Source organism: Tasmannia lanceolata, unplaced genomic scaffold, assembly GCF_043159265.1.
Source record: "Tasmannia lanceolata isolate RefF3 unplaced genomic scaffold, GAP_Taslan_0.1 ptg000018l, whole genome shotgun sequence".
NCBI lineage: Eukaryota > Viridiplantae > Streptophyta > Magnoliopsida > Canellales > Winteraceae > Tasmannia > Tasmannia lanceolata.
Genome location: NW_027518695.1, coordinates 32,355,999 through 32,372,302, shown reverse-complemented (window position 1 = coordinate 32,372,302; position 16,304 = coordinate 32,355,999). Strand labels below are relative to the sequence as shown.

Sequence of the window (16,304 nt, the reverse complement as noted above, 5' to 3'; positions counted from 1 at the left end):
AGAGATGTCCTCCTTGGTATGTCGGTTGAGGAAATCTACATATGGCCTCAAGCAGTCTCCCAAAGCTTGGTTTGGAAGGTTTAGTGATGCTATCATACGTTTTGGCATGAAACAATGTGCAGTGGATCACTCAGTTTTCAATTATCATTCCGTTGTTGGCTGTGTGCTATTGATAGTATATGTTGATGACATTATCATTACATGCAGTGATTCAGTGGGGATACAAAAACTGAAGACCTTCTTACAGAAAGAATTTTCAACCAAAGACCTGGGTCGTCTTAGGTATTTTCTTGGCATTGAGGTTGTCTATTCTACTAGAGGCATCTCCCTCTCATAGAGGAAATATGTTCTCGATTTTCTTGAGGAAACAGGTCATCTCGGAGTAAAACCTATTTCTGTTCCCATGGACCCAAATGGGAAACTCTTTCCAGAAGAAGGAGACTTATTAGAGGACCCTGGCAGATATAAGAGGCAAGTGGGTAAGTTCATATATCTCACAATCACTCGTCCATATATCTCATTTGTTGTTGGTGTTGTCAGCGAACATATGAGCTCTCCACGTACTTCACACTAGGCAGTAGTGATTCAGATTCTTCGTTACTTCAAAGGAGCTTCAAGAAGCAAGGGCATATCAAGGTGGAAGGCTTCTGTGATGCAGATTGGGCAGGATCTCCTGCAGATAGACGATCCACCACTGGATATTGTACCTTTGTTGGAGGCAATTTAGTGTCATGGAAGAGTAAGAAACAAGACATAGTCTCCAAGTACAGTACCGAAGCAGAGTATCGAGCCATGTCACATACCAGTGGTGAGCTTATTTGGTTGCGTTCTCTCCTATCAGAGATTGGTTTTCTTCCATCCTCTCCAGATTATTGTGATAATAAAGCTGCAATTTATATAGCCACCAATCCTGTCTTTCATGAGAGAACCAAGCACATAGAGGTTGATTGTCACTTCATTCGCCAGAGAATACATAGAGGCGAGATTCATGTTTCCTTCACTCGATCCATGGACCAGCTTGCAGATGTTTTCACTAAGCCCTTAAGTAATGTTAAATTGAATGACAGTTGTAACAAGCTTGGAATGTATAATATATAAATTCCAGCTTGAGGGGCAGTGTTAGAAGTGTATGTAGTAGCCTTAAGGGCACAACGGTCATTTTGTATGTTCTCCCTTTATATAAATACATTAATGAGGGGGAGTTCTCACTCACAACAATCTTCTTCACTTTGTTCTTTTCTCCACATTCCAACAAACATAAACCCTAAAAAAAACGTAACCATAGCCTATGTCCTTGACCCTCTATCTTTGATCCTATCTTCTTGTTCGCAGCTTTGATCTTTACAAACCTTAAAAGTTCCTGGTTAGGTGGTGATTGAACATCTCCTTCTGTAAACAACTAGCACCAGTCTTACTGACATGCACGTGTCGTGGGGTGACTTATCTTAGTCACTTGGGTAGTGGACCCTAAGCAAGAAGAGTGGGAGCGACGATTGGGATCGCGCTCTGAACTGGATCTCATTGGAATAGCCTGTGGACAGGAGATAGTTGATTCTTCCTCAACTTGGAGGGTTTGAATCAAATCTTCAAGAGACATCTCCTCCTTTTTATTATTACGACGTTTTCTAAACTCTTTCCAAGATGGTGGCAACTTGTCAATAATCGAGGGTATGATGACGGTATCATTAAGATTTACCCCTTGTTGATGAACTTGACTAATGATATGTTGGATCTCATGGATTTGATCCACTACCAACTTATCATCAGTCATCTTATAATTTAAAAAATGACTTACTACGAACTTTTTGGCGCCGTCATTTTCCGATTGGTACTTCGCCTCTAAAGCCCTCCAAAGTGCTCCCGCCGATTCCATGCTATGGTAGATATCAAACAGTTCATCAGTCATGGCGTTGAGGATGTGGCCTTTGCACAAGTAATCAATTTGTTCTCACTACCTTCTTCTACGGGCTTGGGCAATCGTCTCATCTTCAACTTCTGCCGGTTTTGTAGTAAGTACATACACCACTTTGAGAGTGGTGAGAATGAAATGAACCTTCTGCCATCTCTTGAAGTTACCCTTGTTGAAGCGTTCCAACTTCACAAAGTCTTGTGTCATCTGCTTCATTGATTGCGCCATGAAGATCTCCAACAGAAATAACGTCTTAAGATTGTTGGAGAAATTGATGTAGTGGTGTATAAAAAATGAGACGAAGATAAGAAGATGCTTCAAGGCGCGTAAACGCTTTCCTTAAGAAGATATTCGTCCCCACCAGTAGTGTGCAAAGGGGACCACGAACTCGCCTCCAAGATATAATGAAGCCCGGTTCCAAACCGATTGCTTGATGATGTTCTGCATTGAACGGAACCACGCCTGAATCACTCTTGAATTTTTCAAGTACTTGAGACCCAAGTGTCTATTTCTGCAGAAAAATAGAACACTTGAAAAAGATTTCTAAAACAGTAAAATCAAGACTTTGTAGGGGGGATAAAAGAGAATGTAAGAGAGTGAAATTGCTTCTGGAATCGACAGTTTGGGTATGCCAAAAAGGAATTCCAAATTCTGTATTGTATGGGTGTTTTCTACTGTTTTTATAGAGTCTCTGGTGACTCTTCTGTAAGAAATGCACCCCTACAGTGCACCTTTCCATAGTGGGTTCATTTCTTACCGTTAGATCGCGTCCCATCGCGACTCTACGGTCCATATCAAACCTAGGGTGACTGTTGGCTTGTGTAAAAGCCCCTCTAACCCCGTAACCGCTAGATCACCCATCCACGGTGCAAATCGCACCCTTTGGGCTGTTGACCATTGTGTAGATGGGACATAATCCAACGGTCATCATCCACTAGCCGTTACACCACGATCCGACGGTTCGGATCCCACCCGCTCGGGCACTAGCCGTTGAAGTCCCTAGGCCCGCTGGGCCAACCGTTGGACCCGAACTCAAGGCCCAACCCGACCGAACCATTCGATCTATCCACTTGGCTGATCCAACTCGATCTGGATCTAACGGCTAGGACCAAATTTGGAACAATTTAAGGCTCCAATCGCTCCTCGGTACGATGCTGCATGCGAAGTGCAAAGTGCGCCTTAAAAAGTGCCACTATGCGCACTATAGCCCATTGCCCACGCTGCGCGCGTGCGAACAGTGCGTTGCACCGTCCCGCGGGCCCACCCATTGGCTATAACCCATTGTGCATTAAAGCAAAGAAAAGAAGTGGGAAAAACTATATAAACCACTCTCCCACTTTTTTCCAAAGCAATACAGGACTATCTTTTCTTCACAAAACTACATTCTCTTGTAAAAAGCAACTTTTTCCAAAGAACAGTTTTTCTTTTCCAAAACTCTATTTTGACTCAAAATGATGATTTTGAAAAACAAAATCTAACAACAAGTACAGAGCTCATTTGGCTACGATCACTTTTGTCTGAGATTGGTATCCATCTCATCTTCACCTTGATAGTTGTATTGTTATAACAAGGCCGCAATACATATTGTAATCAATCTAGTTTTCCATGAGCGCACAAAACACATCGAGGTTGATTGTCATTTTATTCACCAGAGGATCCAAGAGGGAGAAATATGTACTGTATTCACTCGTTATGTAGATCAATTAGTTGATATGTTCACAAAGTTATTAGGAAAAGCTAGATTGAATGATATTTGTAACAAGCTAGAAATGTATGATATATGCATTCCAGCATGGCGGGGGGGTGTTAGAATAAGTAGTCATTATAAGGGTATAATTGTCCATGTACTTTATTTCTTCTTTAATATAAATACATAAGTGATGGGGAGTTCTCCCTACGCACAATTCTCTTCTCTCTTTCTTCTTCTCAACTATACCTAATACATTCACCACAATACACATAAAAATTTATAAATATAATTACATAACACATATTGGAATAGTATCCCACTGATACACTTACATTATTCGTTGCAATACATGTCGGTATGCGTTTCAGTGGGGATGAAAACAAAAACATTTTGGTTATTTGATGTCGGTTTCGATGAAAATTTAAAACCACGGTTGGGATACATTGATGGCCGGATCAAAGAACTAAAATAGGATAATCCCAATTATGAAAAATGGGAATTGAATAATCTCAAGACCATGTCTTGGTTGGTGCGTTCAATTCAGCAGTATAGGACTTTTACTTTTAGGAACAAAAGATATTTGGGGCAATGTCGCACGAATATATTCTCAATGGCATGACATTGCTCAGGTTTACTAATTGTATCGGGACAGAACAAACATTAGGTTGAGTTGTCTGTGGAAGAATCTATGGTATTGAGGAGCAAGTGGGAAGAGTTAGACCACTATCAGCCCATCACTCCTAGTGTTGACGATATAAGAAGGCAAATTGAACATTGAAGAATATTTTAGTTTCGTAAAAGGCTGAATCCAGATCTTAAGTTACAGAGAGTTCAAGTTCAGGGAAAGGGCACTTCCTCCTCTTGAAGCAGTTTACAACTACATTCTTGGTAAGACCAGCAGGAGAGCCAGTGCTGGGACTCTACGAGGTGGGCACCTTCATTCATGTGCACTCGACCCTGGTTTCATATTCGAAAGCTGGAGTGCAATGGTGTTGGATGGGGGCCTAATTGATGGAATTTGACACAGCCATAAAAAGACAAGTTGAAGTGCAGTCATTGTTGAAAGAAAAGACAAACAGGGGATGTGTTTGGGTCTTTATCACCATTTACGACATAGGATAAGGTCCAAGTGTCCATGATGCTAAATTTGAGGGGGAGAGCTTGTTTGTTGATTATAGGCGTACTCATGAAACCCATCCATAGTTGAAATTAGGTAATGTATCTACGGATCCCAGAGATCATGTCATTGAAGACCTTCGTAAGTGTCTTGTAGCCTTAGAAGTCTCTTCTAGTTCCAGAACCACTGTGAACAACTAAGTATTCATTCCTTTTCTCACCATTCCTCTCTGTCATCTCTTTCCAACTTTTAGACAACTGATCCAAAAGCCTCTGACCATATGACCGGTAAAACTTAAGTTTCATTTCTTTCTTGTCATGTCCTGATAAGGATAACATTTGTGAAACAACCAATTACTCCAAAAGCTTAAGCTGTTAGAGCTGGTGTTATTTAATCATTTATACTTCAACACTCCCCCTCACGTGTGGTCCCTCTTTTTCTGGGTTGGAAATACACGTGGCACATGTGGCCCCTCTTTTGGGTTGGCTTTACATGTGGACTTTTAATATCAAGAGTTGTGAGTTTTGAACCCAAAATCTGTAGCTCTAATACCATTTGAAACAACCAATTACTCCAAAAGCTTAAGCTGTTATAGCTGGTGTTATTTAATCATTTATACTTCAACAACATCAAAATAACTGATGGTTCACTTACCTTGGTTTCAAGGAAGGAACCCTCAAGGTATCTCCATCTTTGACACTATCATATGTTCTTCATGTTCTTTCTCTTCTAATTTTTATTTGTGATTAGTCTTACTAAAGAGTGGAATTGTCAGGATCCATGCAATTGGGAGCTAAGTTGTGTTAATTTGAAGGAACAAAAATACATTAAAACCTATTTATTATTCATCTGCTAGTACAATAGGATGATATTGCAATGTTCCCTTTGGAAAGAAACTGTGCTATTTAGCTTGATTGGTGTTAGAAATATACCAGTGAATTCTTTGTATACCTGAGTCTCTAGCACTGGGAGTATGACCAAGAGAGGGACAACAGCTATGTCCTGCAAATATCCACCAGCAGGGAGAAAAAGTTACTAACTTGCTATTTATATATATATAGACACACACACACATATATAGTGCATGGCTGAACCTATCAAATTCCAAAATCAAAGTAGAAGGAAATGGAATTGCATCTTCTAACTGAATATAGAATAATTAAACATATAAGTGAAATAGATAAGAAATACAATGCGGAAAACCTGGAGCAAAAGAATTCCCAGAGTTGCTGAACCAAATCTTGTTGGAAGTTCACCTTTCTCTGCAAGAAGCTACATAGTAGACTTGGTAAGCTCTAACAAGTATATCAGATAAAAATCTTATTATCAATGTTTTGTATTTCCATGCAGGACATTAGTATTCACTAGTAACAGCAGCCACAAGAATCTAACTAGAAGTATTTTTTATGTCACAGATCTTTCCTATGTTTAGCTGTAAATCATGAAAAGGGCTCAAATAACACTCACTATGTGATTATGAAAAGGACAATGCAATAATTCAAATGTACCCTCACTTTGTGATCTTTTATTTGCATAAGAACCAAGTTACAGTATTTCCACTGCCAGCGAGACAAAGGATACCAACGAATGCAAAGTCGATCTGTGGGGGAGTACTTTTATTCCATAGGAACGAAATAACAAGGATGAAACATGAAATTTGAAATTTTAAAATTCACGTTAATGATTTACACTGACCAAAAGGATCATTACTAGAAGAGTTCCTTGATTTCTCAACTTCTTCCAATCAACTGTACTAATACTTCATGAGTCATGAACAAGAATCAATTTATATATGCCAGAAAAAGATAAAAAGTTAAAAAGAACTCGAGTTAGCCATTACTTAACATATGTTGCAATTAGAATTCTTTATTTAAGGACAAAGCTATTGCAATTATTGATGAGAAGCAAACTTGTTTATATCAGTGCATGTTCGTTTATACAGTCTGGTCGTATTCTATGGATGGTTGATTAGGGCTTAAGTGAGGGTGCTATCAAGATATCTTCTTATAAGTAATATTAACAAAAAAGGAAACAGAGGGACACATACAATTCTTTATTTATCTTCGACAAAAATCTTATCCGTTCTCTTTCTCCTTATCTTAAATAGAGGTGCATTAGATAAGCCAAATGATACATAAATGACGCTTATATGGAGAAGCATGACCTTCAGAAACAACCTCAGAGGAGCAAGAAGCTCCAATGATGTTTTGGCGATAAAGAGGCACCTACAAGTACACAAAACTGTTATGGTCATAACTTTTGAACAAATCATTGGATCCTGGTGATTTTTACATCAATTTGGAGCCACACAAGATTATGCATTCATCCATGATTCACGATAATGCGACTTCGTCAAGCACTCTTAATGGTCAATCCAACATCACTTGATAGGTTTTTTTCACATCATTATGGCTTAAGGATATTTTAGTCTTCTTTTTTTCACAGCTAGTATAAATACCTGCTTGTACCATGTAAGCCCAAGGGTTCCATGACTTTAATCATTCACCTTACCTTCTTGTTTTGATGCTAGCAAACCAAATTGATTAGCATTTATGGACTAATGTGTTGCCTTGAGATGTTGTGTTGTATACAGGATTTTCATATCATAATCGTCATTACACAACTCTTCTCAACACATAGCTTGTGGATCAAGAAAGCAAAGGAACCAAGTGCTTGCACCTACATTGGTGACATTTTCATTTGAAGATGTTCAAGCCAAGAAGCTCAACGTGAAGATCCTACAAGTTCCCAACAAGTGTCAAGAAGGAGCTTGAAGAAGAACATGCCATGGTAACTCCTCATGCACCTCTCAACATGATTTGAATATAAGAGGAAGTCACAAGGGCCAAGACAGAGTTCAAGATGTTCACTCAAGCCGAAAAAGCCCAAGAAAGTGCAAAGGAGCAAAGACATTTCAAGAAGACTCAATGGTATTTACTAATAGAATGTATTTGGAGTCCTCTTCATTTTATGTTAAAAGCACCTTCAAAAGGTTTTCATTTGGTTTTCATACTTAAGTTTTTATATCGTTGAAAACTATACACACCCAAAAATGTTTTTGAAAACCTAAGACTTAAGCCCAAAGACCATGGCCCAAAAGCCCCTGGATTTTAAAGTTAAAAAAAGAATTTTTCACAGGGCCGGTCGACCTGGCTATTCCGGGCGACCGCGGGATGGAACCTGGAATTCCAGGACATCTCGAAATTTATTGGGCAGGTCGACCGGGGTGATCCGGGCTACCGCGGAAATGGTTCTGTTGAAACAGAACCATTCCAGGTTGGTCTTGGCAGGCGACTTCCATGGGGCCGGTCGACCACAATAGTGTTTGTGAGCTGAAATTTTATTCAAACAGATTGCCTTCGCCGGGCGACCGCCATAGGACCGGTCGACTGCGCCAGTATAAAATTTGAAATTTAAATAGAGAGCCCGATAAGGGCGGGCGACCGCCGTGCCTCGATTGACCGCTGCGGCTTGGAAAACTAGCTGTTGGGGCTTGCGCAGGTTGACTTTTTTCAACCCTGTTTTTTACAGTTTTACCCCCAAACGGTCATATTTCCTTGTGAGCTATATATACACTATCAAAACCTTTCTAAATAACCTTTTGCAAGATCAAATCCTATCTTCTTGAACCAAAACTTTTATATGAAAGGTTAAACCTCTTTGAACTTGGATTTTTACATTCTATCAAGAGGATCTCCATAGGCTTTACATTTGTATCTATTCCTTGGAGAGTTTGTGAGCTTTCAAACTTTGTAATCCGCCTATTAAGAGGCATTGAGAGTTCTTATCTTTTATTTCTTCATTTGTATTCGAAGGTCTTCGATTCAGCCCATTAACAAAGGTGAATCGTTGTAAGAGGGTGTGATCCCTCACCAAGGCTTCGTGCAGAAAGGGTGTGTCCCCTTTGGAGTTGAAGGAGTTGGTGTACGACTTTGAGATTCGCCCATTGAAGAATCTCAAGTTTTAGTGGAGATCCAAATGAGATAAACTTGGAAGAGTGGAGTAGGTCTTGAGATAGACCGAACCACTATAAATTGTGTGTTCCTTATGGTTGCTTCTCTTCCTCCTTCTTCTCTAGCACGTATGGTGATTGGTAATCTCTAACCTAACTTGTGTTTATGTATTAATCGAACAAGGGTTAGTGAATGCATGCTTAAAGTAACGTCTAATCCCTACCCTTCATCATCTTGAATATTTGAACAAGGGTTAGGACATAAATGCTTAATTAGTAATTTAATTTTAATAATTGAACTAATTAAGCCCAAAATTTTTAATTAACTAATTCCACCCCCCCCCCCCCTCTTGGGTTGTCACACCCGTATTTCATAACATGATATTGGGGATTTTAGATAATTCATTTATGAAGGATTTGTGGACCATTAGCCCACGAATTTTGGGTCTCTCGTTTCGTTCTCTTTGGTAGCTTGCATCAAATCGGTATTAGAGTGAAGGTTGTTGCCTCAAGCATAGTGTGCCACCAAGGAGGGTTCGTACAAGTGTGATGGAAGAACTGGGCCAAGCAGAACAAATAGTAGAACTTCGTCTACCCCAATTGTTAGCAATTTTGGGAAATTCACAACAGGAGGATGATGACGATCCAGATGAAGATGTTTTGAATCCATTCCATGAAGCAGTGCCAAGATGACAAGAGAGAGAGAGAGAGAGAGATTCTATGCGTGGATCAAGATCGAAATCCCTCAGTTTTTTTTGCAGTTTATCAATAGAAGATTTTGTTGATTGGATTTACACAATGAAAGAAGCATTTGAAGAAAGTGTAAAATCGGATGAAAGTTGGTTTGGTTGCAACTTGTTTGAAGAGATGAGAAACAACCGATTGTGTAATGACTCGGCCCCACCAAGGGCCTATATAGATACAATTCCTAATTAAATCTAGGTCATAGATCTTTCGATCAAAGATTAACGGCTAGATCTTCGATTTTGAGTTTTCGGAGAGTTTTCGGACAATAGGATATGTACATTAGATATTGGATCGATCCCCAATCTTTAAGATTCTTGTGTATTTCCTATCCCACAATAATTTAAACGATCTTAAAAATCGACGGTCACAGTGTATTTTCGTCACTTTTAGTATAACCTATTTTTGGGGCATCAAATCGTCCGTTCGACATGATTTTGGTCCCGATAGATGGGTATTTCGAATACTTATTTAAACGGACCCAAGATGTTTTTGGTTTTATTTGTTCTTGATTGTTCAAACTAGGGTTCTAGTGGTAGTTTCTTGTCGATTTTGGGTTTCTTTTGGATCAAGAAAAGAGGTTTGATTTTTCTTTTTAGGGTTTTTAATGTAGGAATCCTATTTTTCTTATGTGAACTATATAACTAGATCTACTTTAAAGTGTTGAAGTGTTTGTTTACGGATGGTTTAATCCATATGTGTGATTTAAAGAGGGTTTTATGACTTTTATAACTGTTTTTTCACAAAATCAGCACACAACTAGGGGTGCAACTTGGGTCGGGTTGAACCCATTTTTTGGGCGGGTTGGGTTGACAAAATTCGGGTTGGGTTCGGGTCCGGGTTGGGATTTGGCAACCCGACCAAAATTCGGGTTGGGTTGGCTTGGGCATCAGGCAACCCGACTCAACCCGTAACCCAGAAACGATTAACACGTTTTTTACTTTTTAAGTGTTTGACGTTTTGTTTTTTGTAGTTTCTAAGTCTATCCTTCAAAATATAATATTATATTATATACTTTATACTTATCAAAAAGGAAAAGTAGAGGCAAACTCTAACTTTTTGTTTTTTCTAGTTTATATTCTCTTTGAGAGAAGCCAAAGCAGCAGCAACCTCCATTCTTCTTCGGTTCTTCAATCTTCAGCCACATCAGAAACCCCAAGGCTCTCTCTCTCTCTCTCTCTCTCTCTCTCTCTCTCTCTCTCTCTCAGAATCCGGTGATTGAAATTTTGTTAACCCAACAGCTTAAGATAGAAATTTTTTTCGTGAGTAAAAGAGAACCCTAAACCCTAAAAACGCAAATCTTGGAATATTTTTGTCTTTATTACTTTGATTGATTTCCCCGGCCTAGATCTTTAAACCTAAAACAACCCATCTCTCCCCTTTGATTTATTCTTCATCAAACCTACCAAAGAAACAAAAGAAGCAAAAGAAAACGAGGAAAATAGCAAATATCAGAGCTTCTCCCTTTCTCGATCAGTTTTTTTTATTCTTCTTTTGTATTTTTTTTATCTGTGAATGCTCTTAGAATCGAAACTACATAATACCCATAACAGATCTGTTATGTTCTTCATCCCACCCGCTTGTTTTTCTTTCTTTCAAGAAGTCCTAGAAAGAGAAAACCCTAAAATATTTTGTACAAATAATCTCAGCTTCACAATACCGAATCTCATTTTGTGAAAAGAAAAAACAAAGAATATTGAAAACCCATCTCGTTGTTTCATTTTTTTCACAAATTGGTCCAAGAATGATTAATTGAATGGGGTCTCTGTTTTACTCTATTTTCTAATTTCTTTTATGGTATTTTATCCCTCCAGCTTCTCATATGAGTAGAAATCTCCTCCCATCTTGTCATTTATTTATTTTTTCCAATCTGTACATGAAAAACTAAGGCCTTGTTTGGATTGCAGGAATTTTATAGAAAAGTTTGGAAAATAAATTTTTCCCCATTTTCCATTGTTTGATTACACATGAAAAAAGTTATCTTGAGCCATTGCAGTTTACCTTTTATTTACAGTGACCTTTAATTTAAGGAAATGTTATCAACACAACCTTCTTTTGATATTTGCTCAAACCCATTTGTTTTTTCTTCTTTAATTGGCTGGTGAGGATTTTTTTATTTTTGGGAAATGTAATAACCTTTTGAAAGCTCTTTAAACCTTTTGCAATTTGCACTATCATAATTGGCTTGGCTGGGCCTGTTTGTTTTGTGATGGCATTAGCATACCCTTGTTTGGATAAACTCATTTGTAGCTGTTATTTCCTTTACCAGTTACCTTTTTTAATTTTTTCAATATATTCATTTTATGGTTAAATGTCTGCAATGGGAGACACCAATCCAAATGCAAGTGATGAGGATGACATCACTATGGTTGAAACTTCTGAGGTTTCTTCGAAGCGTAAGAAACCGTATAGATTGGTATCCACTGTTTGGGATCATTTTGGAAAAATTCCGAAGAAGGGTGGAGGACAACCAGGTAAGGCAAAATGCAACTATTGTGCTAGAGACTTTGGGTGTGACAGCAGTATAGGTACTAGTACATTTAGACGGCACTTGGAGAAATGTACAAGTTACCATTCTAGGAGAAATGAGAGACAACAAGTCTTGTCTTTATCCAAATCAAGTCTTGATCAAAGTAGTACTTTGATTTCCAATTGGAAATTTGATCAAGACTTGAGTGGAAGAGAATTGGCGCTCATGATTATAGTTGAAGAGTTGCCTTTCAGCTTTGTTGAGCGTGAGGGTTTTTGGAATTTATGTAAAATTCTTCAACCTAAGTTTAATTTTACATCACGTACTACCGTGACAAAAGATTGCCTAGCGTTGTATATGAATGAGATGGGGAAAATCAAAGAAGTATTGCAGAGTTCAGCTCAGCGTGTTTGCCTTACCACTGATATGTGGACTTCCATCCAAAATTTGGGATATATGTGTGTCACTATCCACTACATCGATAGTGACTGAAATTTGCAAAAGAAGATAATCAGTTTCTGTGCAGTCCCCTCTCCACATACCGGTGAGGTCATTGGTAACGAACTTGAATCATGTTTGTTGGCGTGGGGTTTGGAGAAAGTTTGCACCATTACAGTTGATAATTGTAGCTCGAATGACGTGGCAATCCGGAATTTGCGAAGAAGACTTAGTAAAAAGAAGTCTTTTGTTGGATGGTGAATTCTTGCACATGAGGTGTTGTGCACATATACTTAACCTCATTGTAAGAGATGGGATAGATGAAGTTAAGACATCGGTGCTTCGAATCCGCAATGCAGTGAAATATGTCAGAAGTTCACTGGCGAGGCTACAACAATTTAGAAAGTGTGTTGATCAAGAGAAAATGACATGTAAGAAGACACTTTGTCTTGATGTATGCACTCGTTGGAACTCGACATTCTTCATGCTACAGACAACATTAGAGTACCAAAAAGCATTTGAACGTTTAGCAGACATGGACATTAATTTTCAAAAGGAAGTAAAGGATGGGATGGATGGGATGCCTACCGAGGATGATTGGGAGATGGCAAAAGTTTTGTGTAGGTTCTTGGAAAATTTTTACAACTCTACAAAGAAGTTGTCTGGATCACTTTATGTTACGTCAAATACTTATTTCATGAGGTTTATGCGATTGAATTATTATTAATGCAATGGGCAAAAGGTAAAGATATTTGTCTTCGAGATATGGCGATAAAGATGAAGGAGAAATATGACAAATATTGGGGTAACCTAGATCGGGCCAACATCATGTTACAAGTTGCAGTGGTCCTTGATCCTCGATATAAGTTGAACTATTTGGAATTTTGTTATTCTAAAATTCACCCTCTTGATAAGGTCAAGGAATTGGTTGAAAGGGTTAGAAATGCAATCGATTGTCTTTTAAAGCATTATCAATCCATTGAGGTGATTCCTGATGTTCCACCAACCCAAGTCAATCATGGTGGCCAAAGTGAGATTATTTGTTTAGGTGAAGAAAACTATGAATTACAACGTTTTCAAGATGAGTATCGAAGACAGTTCGAACCAAAAGAAACTATCCTGTATGGATCAGAGTTTGATCGGTATTTGCTTGAACGTCTTGAGAAAGAAGATAAATTTAACATTTTGCTTTGGTGGAAATTTAATGGCTCAAGATTTCCAATATTAAGTCAAATAGCGCGAGATGTTTTACCAATTCCAGTATCGACAGTTGCATCAGAATCAGCTTTTAGTTCAGGGGGGCGGGTCCTTGACCAATACCGTAGCTCTTTAACACCAAAACTTGTAGAATGCTTGATATGTACCAAAGATTGGTTGAGGACTTCATCAACCCCTATTGAGGTAGAAGAATGCTTGGAAGACCTTGCGGAAATTGAGTCACTAGGTAATTGAATATACACTTGTATAGTATTTCTTTTGAATCATTAGGTAATTGAAGATTCGCTTGTGTAAATTTTTAATTATGTTGCTTGTATTTTTCAGTCATTGACAAAGGAGTTGAAGGTGATTGAAGATCTAGTAGCTGTGGAGGTGGTGAACTTTATGTTTCATTTTGGATTTATAGTGGTGGTGGTGAACTTTACTTCATGTTTAATTTTGGATTTATAGTGGTGGCGGTGAACTTCACGTTTAATTTTGGATTTATAGTGGTAGTGGTGAACTTCATGTTTAATTTTGGACTTATAGTGGTGGTGGTGAACTTCAGGTTTAATTTTGGATTTATAGTGGTGGTGGTGAACTTTATGTTTAATTTTGGAATTATAGTGGTGGTGGTGAACTTTATGTTTAATTTGGCTCAAATTGTGATTGTCATGGACTCATGGTCAATGAAACAGAATGCTATGATTGTCATAGATTGTGATTGATCAATGAATGCTATGATTGTTCGATAGAATGCTATGATTGTCAATGAAACGTAATGCTATGTTTAGAACAGAACGGGTGCTCAATTGCTCATTATTTATTTTCTGAACAGAACAGGACCAACTGGTGCTCTTTATTTGAATATTTTCTTAACAGAACAATACCAACAGGTCCTCTTTAGTCTTTATTTTTTGAACAAAACAGGTGATTGTCATGGTCAACCGGACCCGACCCGACCCGACCCAACTTTGGAAATCGGGTCGGATTGGGTTGGGTTCGGGTTAGGGAAAAATCAATTTGGGTTGGGTTGGGTTAGCCAAGCCGGGTTGAAACTCGAGTTGGGGGTTGAAATTTTTGGGTTGGCTCGGGTTAGCCTCAACCCGACCCAACCCGACCCGAGTTGCACCCCTACAAACAACAGTGTTTGTTTTTCTAAGATTTCATCGAGTACTTGTCGTATAAATTATGCATGATGTTTTTCAACGAAAGATATGATACCTAGGTGAGTTATATATAATTTCATGGTTGTTTTTCATTAAAATCAGCACAAAAAATAGTGTAATTATGAGCTATTTTGTAAAGATCCCACTATATATGAATTATATGACTATATATATATATATATATATATATATATATATATATATATATATATATATATATAGAGAGAGAGAGAGAGAGAGAGAGAGAGAGAGAGAAAACGGTTCCTACACACATGTGTAGATAAGTTATCTACACACTAGCTTAAAATACAGTGGGGGCCACATTATTTGGGTGATCCAAACCATTCATTTTTAAGGCCCTCACATAGATAGGGTATCCACAAAAAATCAGATCCATAGGATCATCCTAACCATTCGAACTGTGGAGGCAAAAAATGGACTAATTTGTGAAGGTTTAAAGACTTCCATTTTACCTCCACAAATCGTAGGGTCGGGATGATCCTATGGATCTGATTTTTTGTAGACAACCTATCTATGTGAGGGCCTTTAAAATGGATGGCTTGGATCACCTAAACAATGTGGGGCCCCCATTGTATTTTAAGCAAGTGTGTAGAGAACTCTCTACACATGTGTAGGAACCGTTTTCTCATATATATATATATATATATATATATATATATATATATATATATATATATATATATATATATTAAAGCCCTAAGAGGGCTGATTTTCGAAAAATCAGCATGTACGAATGATTCTATGGGATGTTTTATATAAACCCTTTTATATACTAGCTATATAATGCATGTATTTTGTTTTTCATAGAAGATACAGTATATAAATAATATATAAGCCCTAAAGGGCTGATTTCATTAAATTCAGCACCTAAAAGGGTCAAATAATCATTTTATTTTTGTTTTCAAAAGGAAATCAGATTTATAAATAATAATAAAATGTGTTATAACAATTGCTTTACGAAGAAATCAACACTAATGTTTTAAGTTAAAGCCTCTATGAGTTTTAGTAATAAATTTGGCATAAATACGAACGGTGTTTCTTTTAAGGTAAGAGGTTTATGTGTAGAGATAATTTAAAATAGAGTTAACGGGTGGAAAGTAATAGAATAAGACGAACAAAGTTTAGTAGAAAAGAATTGAACATTTGAACGAATGGTAACAGGCTTGATATGTAAATTGACAGGATTACTTTCTGACTGATACATAGAGCTTTCATCTCAATCTTAATCCAAATCGAAGGCAAGCGATAATGACTTTTATACTAATGGCTTCCAAGAGTAGAGTTGTAATTATGATTGTATTTCATATAATTTATCTTTTGCTTTTACATTTTCTATTGATTTTGTAGAAAGTCGTTATGAAGAAAATAATAGAGATCGTTAAAGGCTAATCATGCAGGCAAATGGGATAAAAACTCTCACCAAAAGGGAGAGAAGGTGCGTGTAAAAAGCATAATTGCATGCATGGTAATTGTGGGAGGGATGCTAAAAAAGGGAGACCTCCTTGGAGCCAACCTTGGGCATAGCGTCAAAAGCCACCCCGACTGAGAGCGTACAACCTCGGGCTGGTAATGCATTCGGGTGAACCCGTATAGGGTG

The 16,304-nt window shown here is 37.9% G+C and overlaps 1 protein-coding gene across 2 annotated transcripts in view; it reads right to left on the bottom strand.

The window, feature by feature from the left end:
* KEA3 (K+ efflux antiporter 3) overlaps positions 1-16,304 on the bottom strand; it is a 92,642-nt gene that overhangs the window by 25,394 nt on the left and 50,944 nt on the right. For both annotated transcript variants that reach the window (XM_077358700.1, XM_077358699.1), the window contains exons 7-8: positions 5,920-5,988; positions 5,668-5,718 (exon numbers count right to left, since the gene is read on the bottom strand). In XM_077358700.1, the coding sequence (XP_077214815.1) occupies positions 5,668-5,718; positions 5,920-5,988 (120 nt within the window). The remainder of the gene's footprint in view (positions 1-5,667; positions 5,719-5,919; positions 5,989-16,304) is intronic.